The sequence below is a fragment of the Gossypium hirsutum genome, chromosome A13 (genome assembly GCF_007990345.1).
Source record: "Gossypium hirsutum isolate 1008001.06 chromosome A13, Gossypium_hirsutum_v2.1, whole genome shotgun sequence".
Taxonomy (NCBI): Eukaryota; Viridiplantae; Streptophyta; class Magnoliopsida; order Malvales; family Malvaceae; genus Gossypium; species Gossypium hirsutum.
Genome location: NC_053436.1, coordinates 80,746,331 through 80,763,364, shown reverse-complemented (window position 1 = coordinate 80,763,364; position 17,034 = coordinate 80,746,331). Strand labels below are relative to the sequence as shown.

General features: G+C 32.4%; 2 protein-coding genes and 1 long non-coding RNA gene across 3 annotated transcripts; 2 read left to right on the top strand and 1 right to left on the bottom strand.

The window, feature by feature from the left end:
- Nucleotides 1–4,291: 4,291 nt before the first annotated feature.
- LOC107894723 (germin-like protein subfamily 2 member 1) lies at nucleotides 4,292–5,212 on the bottom strand. Its single transcript, XM_016819965.2, has 2 exons — nucleotides 5,041–5,212; nucleotides 4,292–4,909 (listed from the first exon to the last, which is right to left on the bottom strand). Exons 1-2 carry the CDS (start codon nucleotides 5,147–5,149, stop codon nucleotides 4,365–4,367), a joined length of 654 nt encoding a protein of 217 aa, XP_016675454.1. The 5' UTR covers nucleotides 5,150–5,212; the 3' UTR covers nucleotides 4,292–4,364.
- Nucleotides 5,213–10,180: 4,968 nt separating this feature from the next.
- Nucleotides 10,181–12,057, top strand: LOC107894340 (mediator of RNA polymerase II transcription subunit 23-like). The gene is made up of 4 exons (XM_041084780.1): nucleotides 10,181–10,855; nucleotides 11,007–11,144; nucleotides 11,732–11,826; nucleotides 11,916–12,057. Exons 1-4 carry the CDS (start codon nucleotides 10,622–10,624, stop codon nucleotides 12,055–12,057), a joined length of 609 nt encoding a protein of 202 aa, XP_040940714.1. The 5' UTR covers nucleotides 10,181–10,621.
- A 526-nt stretch (nucleotides 12,058–12,583) lies between these two features.
- On the top strand, nucleotides 12,584–13,182 carry LOC107895055 (uncharacterized). The gene is made up of 2 exons (XR_005908041.1): nucleotides 12,584–12,670; nucleotides 12,754–13,182. It is a non-coding gene; the product is annotated as an uncharacterized lncRNA (long non-coding RNA).
- The last annotated feature ends 3,852 nt before the right edge of the window (nucleotides 13,183–17,034 follow it).

Sequence of the window (17,034 nt, the reverse complement as noted above, 5' to 3'; positions counted from 1 at the left end):
TTTATGGTGATTTTTCAAAATCACATTACTTCTGCTATCCCAAGCAGATTTATTACAAATTTACTCTTTCACACATTCTTTGCATTCATATTATTTAAACATGTATATCACCAATCAATTTCATCACATATCTATAATTTCACTTAAGCATAATCTCAATACAATACATCATGCTCAATTATTCGCACACAACCGTTCAAATTAGTAATTATAAGATGGTTCCGCACATAGCCCACCCTTATCGATAATTTACGATGGTTTTACCCTTACTTACATATATGACATAGGCATTTAAATACTTAAATGTCAACTTTAATTCAACCGAATTCAACCATTGTATCATTTCATAACCACAGTTACTTTCGTCATTCATATCTAAATGGTATTTCACATAATTCATATAACCTTTCACCGTGACCGAATACACACATACACATATGACATCTTCACCAATGCTTCTCATTTCACATTCATGATTCAATTCCAATCGATCTAACATGTATAAGTATATATCACATACCTGGCCAACTTAATGTATTGAACGAATTCAATTGCTGATTTAACACAAGGTCTCATAGTCTTAGACTTTCATCAAATCACTGGCATTTAGCCTGCTAGGTTTTAAACCCGAATTCATTACCGGCACGAAGCCTGCTAGACTTTAAGTCTGAACTCATTCACCGGCATTCGCCTGCTAGGCCCGAAGCCCGATATTATCTCACTGGCATTATAGCCTGCTAGGCCCGAAGCCCGATAATATTATTCACCAGCTTAAAGCTTGCTAGGTCGAGGCTCGAATATCACATTTCGATAAACAATTCACCTGTTCTTTCATACTTTCATAACTTATACTTCAATTGGATATACCAAATCAATATCATTTAAATCATAGCCATCATTCAATCATAAATTACATACAAAAATTCTCATAACTATTCACATGCGTACCTTATTACGAATTAATAACAATTTAACTCATACTTGGCTTTACACTCATTTTTAACTTGTTCAATAACACATCAATTCTTAGTCACGAAAAATCATACTAGCATGTAGCCTGCTAGAATTATAACCTGAATCATATCACCGGCAATATGCCTGCTAGGATTTTAGCCCGATGTTACAATCATTCACTACTTAGCTCATTGCTAAGATTACACATAGTATGAGTCATAACACAACTACTTTGATACACATCAATTTCATCAATCCTTTCATTTGAAAATACCTTCGGCACCTTGTCTCAATGTCTATTTCAATTCAAAAAGTATAGCCACATTCGGCTCAATTTATTTATTCAAACACACATGCAGCAAATTATATTTCTATGTCTATTTCGGATTAATAATTTAGCCACATTCGGCTCTAATCATTTCTCCAAACATATATCCATCACATTATATTTATACATCTATATAATCAAGCATTTTACCTTACTATGTTTATTTAAATTCTAAGCATACCGAATTGAATTTAAATTACTTAAGAACTTACCTCGACAACTTTGTACAATAGTGTCGACTACTCGGCTAACTTTGCCTTTCCCGATCCAAATCTCGGTTCTTTGGGTCTTGAGCTTGAATTAAAGTAAAGCAACTATTTAATCGATCAATTGATCCACTTAACATTACCCCATAGATTATATATTATATATATATAAAATAACACAACTTAAAATTAATTCGCATAACAGCCCCCTTTATAGAATTCAGACATTAACAATTAAGCCTTAACATCCTTAACATGTAATTACTCAACATTCTATCTATTTCACTTCATCCGAATATTCCTTAGTATTTTCAAGTCCTTACAAATTAATCTAAGTTCATGCAAAATAACAAGAACCAAATTTGTCAAAGATACTCTTAACCGAATGCCATCTCTTCACATACAAGTCCCTCCAACTCATTATTTTACCATTTAGTCACTTATAATTATAGATTCATAAATTTCTCTCCTTAATTAAGACAAACAACCAAATTTGATTCAATTTCCTCTATGACCGAATGCACATACCTCAACCGAAATCAAAATTTCAACATGGGCTTTAACACTAATTAAACAAGGATCACACATCCATTAAAAATTAACAAAAACTACATGAAATTTACCTTAAATTTTTAGCTTGCTACATTGCCGAAATCGTCAAAGCATATTTCTTCTTTCTTTCTCAAACATTCGGCAAGAACAAGGCAATGATGTATGGCTTTCTTTTCTGTTATTAATTTTTTATGTTTATTATAAAACATTTAATAATTATATTTCTTATATATATAAAATTCATATATTACAAATCATCATCATCATGGCCGACCACTAACTTTAAATTGGATAATTTGACATGCAAGTCCTCCCTTTTAATAAGCCATGCATTATTCGGTCTCCTCATTTCTTCCTAACACATTCTTCAATTTTATCACATAAGTCCTTTTTCATAATTTCACATTCAAATGACAAAATTTAGACATGATACTTTCACACATGATACTTCACATATAATAAACATAGAAAAGAGCATTTAAATAATTTTGTGACTCAGTTTTGTGGTCCCGAAACCAATTCCCGACTAAGGTCAAATTAGAGCAGTCACATACATGACACCTATATGTGGAATAACTGTTAATATAAGCTATATAATATGTTATGATCTGTAAGATATGGTTAGGTGTGCATGTTGTACCAATCATATGATATGCATGTATGTTATTGTGATTATGCATATGCATTGGGGTGGGTTTTGATATGATGGGGGAAGTGTATTTTGGCAGTATTATTGTAATTCTGACGGTTAAACCGCAATGTCTGCCTGGCAGCTCAGCTGCACCATTATGAGTTACATACCACCACTACCCGGTGTGATTGGATGGATGGACTCTTGTAGTCCTATTTGGTGTGATTGGTTGGACGAAGTTGGTGTGTAACGGATGGGGTAGGATTTTTCTGATTTGATATGACATTCTGATATGGTATATTTTTCTGGAAATATGACATTCTGATTTGATATATGTTTCTGGTAATGTGACATTTTAATATGATATTTGTGTTTGTTACAAGAAACTTATGTTTATGGACCGAGTCACACACTGGGCTTCTAGCTCACTTGTTTGTTTAATACATTTCAGGTGATCTTTGGACTGAGGACTAGACAGCGTGCAGGAGCTTAAATTGTTCTCTTGACTAATTAAATATGGTGATTTATATTAGTAATTTTTTTAGACCTTTGAGACTATAATCCATTTTTGGGCCTTGATTTGGTTTTTGTTTTATTCGCCAATATTTGATATTTTTAAACGGAAAAACTGAAGAAAAAAATCACACAAGTTAACAAACTAAGATTCGAATTTCAAAACTAAAACTTTGAAAGTTTTCCGCTGCATAATTAAGTAATTACCTAAGTGTTCTTTTTTTTTCTTGTAAATAAATAATAGTTTTTAACAAATGTTAGCGTTAGTAGGAAATGATTTGCCCAAAATTGAATCTTTCAAAGCAAACAAATTTGAACTCAAATTCTGGGTTTAAAATAAGTGATTCCGGACTTAAGTTTTTCCTAAACATTTGTGAGAATTCTGTCGACTTTTATGCTTTCAAAATGCACAACTAAATTAAATCAAAAGTTTTTAAACAAGTTAATGTAATTCCTTCAAATCTGGTCAAAATGTCTAGACTAGGTTTGGAATGTTATAATAATCATCAATATCAAAATAGTTTCCAATCACCAACACATATCAGAAACATCTTCAAGAAGCGTAAGTTCAGAATTAGTACCTAGCAGCATCAATATCAACCTTTCATTATTTTAGGATGTCATTCAATCCAAAATATTGTGTTTTAAATACTTTTACCCAAACGAAAAAAATGATAAACAATAAACTTTTCAAACCAATCCCTGTTTTTAAATTAAGGTTTTAACCCAAACTAAATTTGGTAGCTTTTCACTTTTGCAAATGTGCGTTGTCCTCAATGTATGTTAGAATATATATAACATTGTAACATTATGCATTCTAATTTATTCCCCTTTAAAAATTTATATCAAATATAGCCTTGTATATTTCCATTTTTAATTGTTATATTTGGCTTGATTTTGATATCTAAAATATAACCCTTTTTTTTCTAAAGTATAATATTGGGACCTAAAGACCTAAAAAATGTGGTGGTAAGAGTATAATGAAGAAAATTATTTTTAATAAATTAATCTTTTATATTTTTAACATAGTTTAAGTTTATATATTCTATGTATCACAATAATAATAAATTTGAATATCATATAAATACTTATTTTCTATTTTAGATATAACCATAACTCTTTGCTTCTTTTTTTTTTATTTCTTATTATTAAGAACACAACATATTAAACTTGATTTAATCTATTTTTTAGGTGTCAATTTGACCTTGATTCTCTCAACCTCTCTAGGATGAATCTGGAATGCCTTGCTCAATACATCATTTGGAATTGTTGGTGAGGCTGCAAATAGGGTAGTAGCAATGGACTGTGTTCCTGAAAACTGGCTATCGAACGCAGTAATAGCAGATGCACGTGTCTTCCCAATGTTCTTTTGGAAATGCATCAATCCTTTAGGGAACACAAATATTTCTCCCTTCTTGATATGCTTTGATATTAACACATTGGATGTAGTGAAGAAGCCAACCTCTAATTCTCCTTCCAACACGAATGCAATCTCTGATGCTCGTGGATGGGTGTGGGGAGGGTTGACCCCACCAACGGCATAGTCGATACGAGACATGGAGACTCCAAGGGTGTTCAAACCTGGGATTTTTTCCACATTAGCTGCCGTAACAAGCGATCCCAAAGTGTTGTTAGGGAAGTTTGGATTGGCTAGACCGGCAAAGAAGAAGTCATTTGCTCCTATAGTTGAAGGGTGCTTGCAGGGGAACCCATTCAATTTTATTCCTATTTATATTGAAACATACACAAGTACATGATAAAAAAACACTTAGGTGAAGCTAAAAGAGCAATAGCTATAAGTGGTTTTAAGGATATAAAAAAAGAAAAGAAAGCATTAAAATAGAGTGAGATAATACCAGAAGAAAGATCGGCAACACATACATCCTGAAGCAAGTCAGGATCAGCACGAGAGGCGCCCAACACTAAAGCAAGAGATGCAAGAAAAAGCGCTGGGAAAACCCTCATGATTGATTAATTTATTGTTGTTGTTCTTGTTAAGTAAATAAAAAAGGATGCAAAGAGATAGTGAATTGAGTTGAGGAATGGAATATAAAGATAAATTATGGAGAGAGGACAGGAAAAGTAGGGAATCAAATTGTGGTTTTGAAGATTGAGGTAGTTGCTTCAACTATTTTTGGCAATGAACAACACCAAAGACGCCTTCTTTTTAGCAGTTCCGATGCTACAATGAGTAAGAAGTTGGTGATATTAAGGCATAAGGAATATTTGGTAATTGTTTCATTTATCTAATACTATATTTAAGTTCATTCACCTTTTCTACAATTTAAACTCATTTGTGTGCGCTAAATAATCTATTTAAGAAATTCATATTGATTTAATTTTGTAAAAATAAGGGTTAATCTAATTTTTATGTAAAAATATAATTTTCCAATTATGTTATTCTGGGCTATATGTATTATAGTTGTAAATAATCAAGAAAATTACATAATATATTTCAACACTAATTTTGTTTTTTTAAACATCATAACACTTACAAATAATTTGTTGAAAAACACGTGTTAGTCAAGTATTCTGAAAAAATATTAAAAATTGAAAAACGAAAGGACTAACCGGTCAATATGCCATAAAATTTTGGATAGTTAAAATTTGTCACTTTCTTTTAAAAAAAGAAAAATTGTCATTAATTTTTTTCTAAAAAAACTCTTTCAATCTTTTTGCCTTTTTTTTCTTTCTCGATTGTAATGTAGACCTAAAAATTTTATTTTCCCAATTTCCATTCTAAACATGTGGCAATTGAACTTTTTTTTAAAAAAGAATTTGTTTATATTTTATTTAAACACTTATCTAACTATATTCAGCACCCCGCAATATATTTTTCATTTATGAAAATAATTTTCCCACACCTATTCACACTATTTTTTATTACATTTTTCTATTAAAGAGTCGATTTTCCCAAATCTTAATTATGAAAATGATTTTCTCATATCTATTAACCGAATTACTTTTTAAAAAAGAATTATTTATACTTTTTTATTTATTAAAAAAATTTTCCCCCACTATGTTATTAGTGTAATGTATAAATTTGTTGTTTTTATTTGTTAATAAATGTAGGAATAATTTTATATTTTCCAGATGTTAATTATGAAATAAAAAATAATTAATATTTATTTAAGATGGAATAAAGATTATAAGTCTTGTTTAATAATTTAGCATTTAAATATTATGAAGTAATATATTAATTTTAATTCATTTAATAGTATTATGAAGTACATTAGCTTTTATTAAAAAAGACATGATTTCATAGAAAATAAATAACAGTCTTACTGAAATATCAATAATAATCATATACGTTTTACTTTGTGTGTTTCAACTTTAAGTTGAAACCGTATGTGCTTCAATTGAGTTCTGTTATACAAATAATATAGAGAATGCCACGTAAACTCTGCTCGCCGGATACATGTGCTTGCCACTCATCCTAGTTGGCGAGGTATGGTTCAACTAGCTACGGTCTTACTCACTACCAACCTAGCTAGCTCCCCAATAGTTCGCTCAGTATGTCTGCTCACCACTTGCATGGTCTTACCCTATTCGCTCATATCCTCTAGGGGGTATCTGGGACACGTACAACTGCTAGGGGGTAATGTGTCACCACGCATAATGCCTAGTCACCCTATCACGTCACCTCAGTAGACCTTGCCTTATATACATCTGGATGAGCTACACTAAGAAATGAATAAATAAGCAAACACTCAACAAGGTGCGGTGAGCGTGGGCATACTTTTGGCCATCAGAAAGAAGAGCAGAAGTCGATATGGCTCACTTGAACAAGAGATTCCCAACCCAACCATTTCCACACTGGAATGCAAGAGACGAGATTGAAGACCACTCGTGAGAGTTTGATTTGTTCGTCGGTTGGTTTGCCAACTAACCAAAGAATCTAGGTAAATCAAGACAGTAGAATGCCCACCAATCTTTCAACCTAAATTTTCCCTCAGATCAAGAAACTGCCAACCTTTCCGACCAAGAGTTCTCTCAACAACAACCTACGAATTTACAAGACTAGATTAGGGTTTAAAAAGAGCAAATGCTACAACAAAATATGAGGTACACAACTCTTTCATCAAGAGCAGCTTAGGCAAAATGAAGAGGCGATGAGGAAAATGTAATCGGACCATTCTGAACACCACAATAATATTGTACCTTTGCAAGAGAAATGTTACAGTGTGCATGGAAGACCTTGGCAATAGGAAGTCAACACTTTACATCAGGATGTTCAAGCATTTGATCCGGACGTGTAGGGTATGGATTGGATTTTCTATTCCAATAACCCTTTGGCCCAAGAAATTGTGGATGTAGGCTTAACTCCAAAGTTTAGGGTCCTAAATGAAGTTTTAAGGGGAAAAAGGGACTTGCATGCACATTTGATGTAGTACAACAATTACATGAATGTTTTAGGTGCCACAAACACAGCAAAGTGTAAAGCATTTTCCACAACTTTGAGAGGGAGTGCAAAGGATTGGGATTTTTCTTTACTACAAGGGTCTATATGAAGTTTCACATAGCTTGGACAAATGTTTTTGGAAAGGTTTCATGCTCATAGGACAATAATGAGTACTCCATTGGGCCTTATGTCGGTTAAACAAAGAGAGAAAGAGTTTTTGTAGGAATATATCAAACATTTTTATGCAGCCACTTTGAACACAAAGAAATTAGAAGATTTGTAGCCTATTGACATCTTTATTATAGGGGTAATAAATGAGCATTTGCTATATTCGTTTAAGGACAATAGGTTGTAAAGTCTGGCAGAATTGTACGAAAGGGCTCATAGATTCGTGGGGGCGGAGGAGGTGAAGAGGACTGCTTGCAATGTGTTGTATAGAGAGAAAACATAACACCCCTAACCCACATCCGTCGTCAGAATAGAGTTTCTGAACATTACCGATCAAACAGACATAATTTCAAAACACAATCAAACGCATCCAAAACATGTCATAACAATCATCCTAGGTGCTTAACCAATGTACCTTCATAGGTACTACAATTATATCAATAAAACATATCAATAGAACATCATTCAAATCCAACTTGTAAACATGCCAAATTTAATCTATTTTACCTAAATTATGTTCATTTTAGCGTTAACTTAAAATATGCCATAATATGACCTCAAACATTAGCGCATATTATATATATATAACTAACCAATATTAAACTTATAATATCATTTACTTTACAATCAAACCACAAAATAATTATTATTTAGACACCCTAAGTACATGTCGACACAAAAGGATAAAACATCACCACATTTGAGTTCAAGACCGTTGTTGGATGCTGAATCGGCGATCAAAATTTAGTACATAACTTGCACACAGAAAATAAAACCGTACACTGAGTAAAAACTCAGTGGTATTTCTATAATCCGAATATAAAAAAATATGAAATCACGAATATACAATCTAAATATTTCAATAACCATATCACATTTCATTTGTTTCACAATATCTTAATTCTCATATTTGCTATATAAATAGCTTTTCACAATATAATACACATATCATTTAAACAATAATTTTGTTCATTCCATATCCAATTCATGAATTCACAATTCATGTGTCTCAATCCATATTTCAATTCACTGTCCCATTTTCATTTCACATACAATATCATCTAACATCAATCATAATGCAATTTCAATTAATTACCCCTATTAACACGACTCGGACTCGTACGGATACACGGATCCAACCAAACACACCAATTTGGAACCCAGTGCCTCATTAGATAATTCGAAGTAATAATTTGACACCCAGTGTCTCATTGGTTAAACCGAAGTAAATTGGCACCTAGTGTCTCATCGAATATATTCGAAGTAATAAATTGACACCTAGTGTCTCATTAACTCGAAGTTGAATAAATCCCTGAACTCTTCCAATCCTATATCATGCTATCTATATCCGACTCAGCCCGATACAGTTAATAGGGTTTAATTTCACTTTTCAAATACAACCAATATTCAATTCAATTTAAATAATCAATATATATTCAATATATATACCAATTCAATCAATATAAATTTAATAAATTCATCCCAAACTAAATCAATCCATTTCAATTGCAAAACACAATAATTCTCACCTCAACATTTACCATATACATTAAATCGAATTATAAAAATTAATAACTAAATTCGGATTATAGAAATACAAACTAGAAATTCTGAGCTATTCCTCGTCGACTTTATCTTTTTCTTTTTTAGTCGAGGGTTCCGGTACGACGTTAGCTATTGAATTAAAACAATTAAAATTCATCAATACAACACAATTTAATCTCATATTTAATATTTTAAAATTTGACTCAATATTTACTTAAATTCCAATTTAGTTCCTAAACCTAAACTAACTTTATTTCTTTACAATTAATCCTATATTTTCATACAAATTCCAATTTAAACTAAATTTATCTCCTTAATTTCACTTAAATCCCTAAATTTCAAATTTTCACAATTTAGTCCCTATTACTCAAAATTTACAATTTATTCTACAATTCAATCCTTTTTCATTTCTAACTTAAAAATCTATCAATTTAATCCCTAATACTAAAATTATTCAACATAGACAACAATTAAAAACTCAATAATTTCTAAAATTTTGACATGGGTCGGGTAGTGTTTAATATCGGGATTCCAAAAACATAAAAATTAAAAGAAAATGGACTAAATTGACTAACCAATTGAGCTTGGAACTTTGAAACCCTAATTTTTCCTTCCTTCTTCCTCTTCTTTCTTTTTCTCCTTGTTTCGTTTGGCTTTCTCTGTATCTTTCTTCCTTTTTCTATTTCCTTTTTCTATTTATTTATTTGTTTTATTATAATAATATAATATATTATTATATAATAATATAACATATTTACTTAACATTTACAGCATGTTTGGTTGGGTGTATTGGATTAGCCAATACACCCCTAATCCGTGGGCCCCACTAATCCCCACTTAACCCCGTGTTTGGTTTGATGTATTGCCTATTACAGGCCTATTACAACACGGATGTATTCCTCATTTTCTCTGCTTCAACAACGATTAGCCAATCCGTTTCAAAAGTAAGGATTAGCTAATCGTTTCTGTTTTACCCTCCCCAGCCAAAATCTGCTGCTCCACCCCACCCTCTCCCTCCCAACATCAACAGCAGTTTTCTTCGAACCAAATCTCCACCGTCTCGCGTTTGGGAAGCGAGAAAGTGCGAGAAAAATGAGCAGACCGGGGAAGAAAGTCGTCGATGTCGCGTTCAAAGCATCAAAGAACATTGATTGGGAAGGGATGGCTAAGCTTTTGGTCTCCGATGAGGCTCGCAAAGAGTTCGCTACTCTTCGTCGCACTTTTGATGAAGTTAACTCTACTTTACAAACCAAATTCAGCCAGGTCTTTTTCTTCTCTCTAATCCCTAGCTCCTTTTTTATTCTCTCTATAAATCAATTGGGATGTTTTGGGTTGTCTCCTACACGATGGCGCAGCCAGCTTGTGAAACGGTCATGAATTGGTTATCTTCTGGTGGAGTTACAGAGTTGTTACCTGAAGCAAATGTACAGCCCAATGAGAGATTCATGGTGATGCGGGAAGTTAGTCCATTGCCTATTTCACTGTTATCTGGCTTTTCAATGAATCTTTATTTGAAGTTGGTCTTTCAAATGGAAGAATCTTTATTTGCTGGGCAGGTATTATCCTGAATAGAGTAATGTAATCTAATTTATAAATTGATCACTATTTTCTTGTAGGCTTAATTAATTTTTATTTGGTCTTTGACAATTGGATCACTACTGATTTTCAAACTATTTCTAATGCTTGGTATTGATTCGTTTGACGCAGGTTGTTCCTAGTATTGCTATGGTTGAAACATACACCAGATTGTTGCTCATTGCACCTCATTCGTTATTTTGTTCGCACTTCAGTGTAACTTGCTTCCCTTCTAATGTTATTATTTCTTATCTTTTAGAAGATTTCTTAGTAAAGGATTAGTGTCATGCAGTTTTCGAGATTTTTGGTATAAATTTTGTCCATTGGAAAAGTTATTCCATCTCATTTTTAATGGAAGTCTTAAGAAGTAATTGCCACTTTCAATATACTTGTAACCTCATTCTTGCTACTGGCTGAAAGTAAGTCAATCATCCTACTAATTTGGAAAAACAAATTTTGACTTATAATGACTTTATCTGTCAATATAATATTTGTTTTTCAGATTTCCTGACATCTGTTCAAGATCATGCTACTTTTCATCCAAACCAACTAACTGACTAAATGTAACAATTCACCCTTTATTAAATCATTTAATTTAGAAAATTGCACTTTGGAAATTTCTTTCCAAACCCATTGTAACCATCCATTGGCAACTTATATAAGAGCCAATGATGATTTATGATCAATAGATGACTCCATGTAGTGGGAGAAGGCTTAGTTGTTGTCTGACTGCTGATTTTTTCAATTTAGACCAAAGCTAAAGTCTGATTTCCTTATTCTCTCTTTATGGATTTACAAAAATATATTGTCACTTGCTAATAGAATAATAGGATTTCTTTAAAATGCCTTCTTTGCAGCATTTGGCACAGAGGAATGCTTCTTTATTGAGCAAGCCTACGGTGACACTTCTGGTGCTTGAAATTGTCAACTATCGTCTGCTTCCACCGTACAGGTGATCTTCTGCATGGTTCATTCAGCCAAGATACTCCTCTCCCTTCTGCTGGTCATAGCATGTGATAGTATTTAGAATGGAATTTGCAGTTTCAGATTGAGCTTTCTGATTCCTGAGGATTTCTGTGCCCTTTGCTTTATATTGCTATTGCTTTATATTTCTCTGATCATTTTCCAGCTCCAGATCTCCTTGATCTTTCCTAGATCAGTTCCATGCCCCATACTTCACTGAAAGTTCAATGGAAATCAATTGCCAATGAGGACATTGTTTAAATTGGCTGCTATTTTGTTTGCAAATACAATTCTTATTTATGTGCAATTCACTTGTTGAATGCTATTAACATTTAACAATTTCAGATTAATGCCGTAGATGTTTCATTTCAATAATGCTATTATGTGATCAGATTCTTCTGGACACCAAAACTTGAGATACTCCTATACTTATGTTCAAAGTAGAATGAAGAAAATATAGACATCTAGCTACTCAATTCTCACTTGTCTGCAATTTCTAGCAGTCGAAGTAATCATATTTATCATGCTTGTTATAAGGTTTGGATGGAGTTTTGAGGGATTCACCGTTACAAATGTTATATACTCTTCCATTGCAGGTGTAGAGATCCCAAGTTTGTTGACACCGTCACTCCTCAATACAAACCAAAATTTGATGAATTGGTGAGAATCAACAGGATAATTGACTCTCTTTTACCCTGTCTCCAAGTTTTTTCCTGGAATGATGTGCTATTTATTTGTGGTTATAGCTTGTAGAATTGAAAGAGGTAGAGGAGAAATCCTTGAAAGAGTCTGAGCGATTGGAGAAAGAAATTGCCGAGGTTCAAGAACTTAAGGTAATAAATAAAACAATGCCGGAATGTGTGTTGTTGTGTTCCAAATCACAATTGCTGAATTTTTTATCTTTTTTTATGAACAGCAAAAGATCAGCACCATGACCGCAAACGAGTACTTTGAGAAACATCCAGAGCTTAAAAAGAAATTCGATGATGAGATCCGGAATGACTACTGGGGCTATTGACATCTTTGTGAATTTAATGGCCAAGCTTTTGGTCTCGACTAGAATTTCTGAACCGTTTCTGTTGTTTTAACCCCTTTTTCTCTTGTGCGGTGATCTGGGTTGGAAAGATTAGGCTGTAATGATAAGAAAATAATTGTGTGAGAAAAATTTATCCAATCATTTGAGAAACAAGGTGGATCTTGTAAGACATGCATTCTATTTAGCAGGCATCCGCAGTCATACTTTTATGGCAAAATTTTTACTGTCTGCCCTCTTCATTCCATTCTGTTTTATGTTTATTATTTGAATATTATCTAGATACAATTGAATTTGGACACCTATTTATCTTGATCCATTCTATATGTATTTTTTAATAAGTGGTTATTTATATTATTAGTATTTTGAAATTTTAAATTTTATAAATTAATATAAAAAAGGTTTTTACATCAAGAATGAATTTATTGATTCAAGTGCATCTAGACAATCATTTATCCAAATTCATCGGGACGTGCTTTTTAGTTCTTTTTAATATTAATTATTTTAAATTGTATAAATTCATATAAGAAAATTTATTATCAAGAATTTTATGAAATTATATATTATTATTAAATTATATGTAATAATAATTATTTTAAATTATACAAATTCATGTAAGATAATTTATTAGTTATAATTATTTTAAATTTTATTAAATCATATATTTTAATTAAAATATATTTAATATTAATTATTTCAAATTATCTTTTATGGTATCATATATTATGATTTGAGTAAATTCATATAAGAATATTAATTATTAAGAATTTTATTAAATTATATATTTTAATTATAATATATTTAATAATAATTATGTTTAAATATGATTAAAATATTTATTATTGATAATAATAATCTTATTAAAATTTAAATAACAATAACAATAATCATTTACCAAAACAAATTTATGCTAAGGGTATTCTAGTCATTTTAGTTTTTTCCACTATGCTATTACACCTCTATTCCATTCAACCAAACACAAGATTACTATTACGCCTCTATTCCATTACATTCAACCAAACAGTTGATTTGCTATTACACCTCTAATCCAATACACCTCTAATCCAATACACTTCTAATCCAATACACCTCTAATCCAATACAGCGAACCAAACGCACCCTTAAGGTTTATTTTATAATATATAAAATAAATTTTCACATGTTTTAAATCTTATGCCACCTCATTTAATGCCAATGGCATAATTGCTTCTTTAGTCCCTTTAAATTTTTTTAATCTATAATTCAATTTTCACCCTTTATGCAATTTAGTCATTTTACCTAATTACTCTTAATTCGTGCAAATTCACCTAACCAAAACCTAATTAACCATACAACTAACTTCGTAAATATTTATTAGAAATATTTACAAGTCTAATTTACGAAAACAGAGTCTCAAAAATGTATTTTCCGACACCTATGACTATCAGGTTATTACAGGAAAGGAAAGTCAGATCGCGACAAAATTTTTGGGGTCAACAGGGGCCTTCTTCCCATGGCTACATGTGTAGGGTGGGGGATAGTACAAAGGTTCTCCAAATGGTTCCTCGCAAACTTTTTAGAAGCCCCAACACGAGCTTACAAGAAGGTATGTCCCTCATGGTCGATTTGAAACTTATACCCTATTAAATACTTCGCATGCCTATATCTTGAGCCAGGTCACAAACCTAGGAATATTGGCGAGCCCATCCCCTATGCGACCAAGCCAAGTGATGTAACAGCCCAATTTTAGGATCAGTCGGAGTGATAGTTTCGAGACCACCAATTCGAAATCAGAGAAATTATTTTATTATTATATTAGAGTTATAGCATGTTTATATAGGTGCATTAAAAATATGGTGAATTAATTTTAGCGTTTGGAAGCTTAATTTTGAAAAAAGACTAAATCGAATAAAGGGTAAAAGTTCTATTTTACTTGATAGATACACTAAATAGCTAAAGAGCCATAATTGGAGGCCTTTAAAGTGCAATAGACCTTTAAAAGAAGCTTGGCCGACCATAGGGACAAGATTTGACCAAGTTGACTCAGTTAGGTAGGTTTTGGTGACTAAATTGGTTAAAAATAAAATTGAATAAGGAAAGAATGATATTTTATTTTCTCTCATCTTCTTCCCACCATTCATACCAGAAAAAGAGGGGTTTTTAAGCTCCAAAAATTTTAGCCAAGCTATCCTCTTGCAAGTAAGTCAAATTGAAGGTTATTTTTTATAATTTTTGCACTTTTGGAACCATTGTAACATGAGCTAGTTAATGAGGGGACCATTTTGCAAAATGGTTAATAGTCTAAGGTTTTTCCATGAAATGGTTTATGATGTTTGCTGAGTTTTTTTGGAAGAAAATGAATCTTAGGGGTGTAGTGAACAACTTTTGTGAAAGAACTTCTTATGAAAACCCTAAAAATGACCATTTTGTAAAGTTTGTAAAATGGATGGTAATATTGTGAAACAAATGGAATTTTGGGTCACTATAAGAGTAATAAGGGTTCTCTAGGCTTAATATTTGAATAAATTCGATAAAAAATGATTTTTGAGCCTAAGGCTAAAATGGTCATTTTTTGAAAGTCTGAGGAAAAAATGGTCATTTTGCCAAAAATGTGAAATTATGATTGGTTAAATTTATTTAGAGGTTAAATGAGTGAACTTTTATTATTTTAGATCAAGAAACACGAAAACTGAACTTGGACCGGAGGAAGACTAAGCAAGTTGAGTAAATCGTCTAGCCGTCTACATTTTTGTAATCCAAGGTAAGTTATATGTCAATAATGCAACTATATCTTTATAATGTGTATTTGAGTTGATATGGCCCAAATCGTCTTGATTTTGAAATATGAGAATACATGTTGAGAAACCTACGTAGTAAAGACTTTCATTGAACCTTTAAAATAGACTTGGATATTTGTACCATGATAATGGGTGATATGTGCGCTAGTGTAAGACATGTCTGAGACATGCATCAGCTTCGAGATATTTAAGCCAGTGTAAGACATGGCTGAGATATGCATCAACTTTGAGATATTTAAGCCAGTGTAAGACATGTATGGGACATGCATTGGCATTAAGACGAGAGCTAGTGTAAGACATGTCTGGGACATGCATCAGGCTCGCGATACATAAGCTAGTGTAAGACCTGTCTGGGACATGGCGTTAGCTTGTAGTGTGTCAGTGTAAGACCTATCTGGGACATGGCACTGACACTGATAGATGAGAGCCCGTGTAAGACCTGTCGGGACATGGCATCGGCCTCACTATATGAAAGCCAGTGTAAGACCATGTCTGGGACATGGCGTCAGCATCTTAACCCATGTTAAGGTTACTAAGTGTCCGATAGTATTCCAAATGGTTCAACAAAAGAGTTATGATTTATATCGAAATGAGAAAAGTTATGATTATGTGATGAGTTGTATAGGTACCTAATTGAAATGTATGAGTTATGGGCTTAGCGTATGCTATATGAGTTGTATAGAATGGTGATGAGTAAGTTGTACTTACGTTTATGGTAATCATGAATCCACTATGAAAGATTATGAGCATATTGCTTTATGATAAGTAGTTTTTGTTTATTTTTATGCAACTTACTAAGCTTTATGCTTACCCTATTTCCGTTTTTATTTTCTTATAGTGCTGCCATAGTAGCTCGAGGATCATCTTTACGTCGGAGAAACCAGTCACACTATTATCCGAAGCACTTGGTATAGTTAGACCTTTTATTTTGATTATGGCATGTATAGGACCTCGACTTTTGAGTTTTGTGTCATTGTTAACTTGCCAAATATGTTGGCTTACTTTAGCATTTGATTCATTTTGTATAAGGCCATGGAAAATGGCTAACATTGAAAGTTATTATGTGAATGCAACTAGCCTTTCATGAATGTGAACTTGTTAGCATGGTTGATTATATGTAATGTATAGGGGTCTTAGTTATGGTTGCTTGATTGAGAAATCATATTAAGTTAATCTTTGGTGTGTTGGTTGATGTTAGATTTTGTTTCAGTGTGGCAAAGGCTTGGTAGATAGCCTTATATTGTCCACACGAGTAGACACATGGGCATGTGTCTAGGCCGTGTGTGACACACGATCAGCCTACGGGAGTGTTGTTCGGCTGTGTGTCCCTTGCACGTAAAATTTGCATGTCAGAATTCATGGTAGTAAACACACAAACAGAGATACG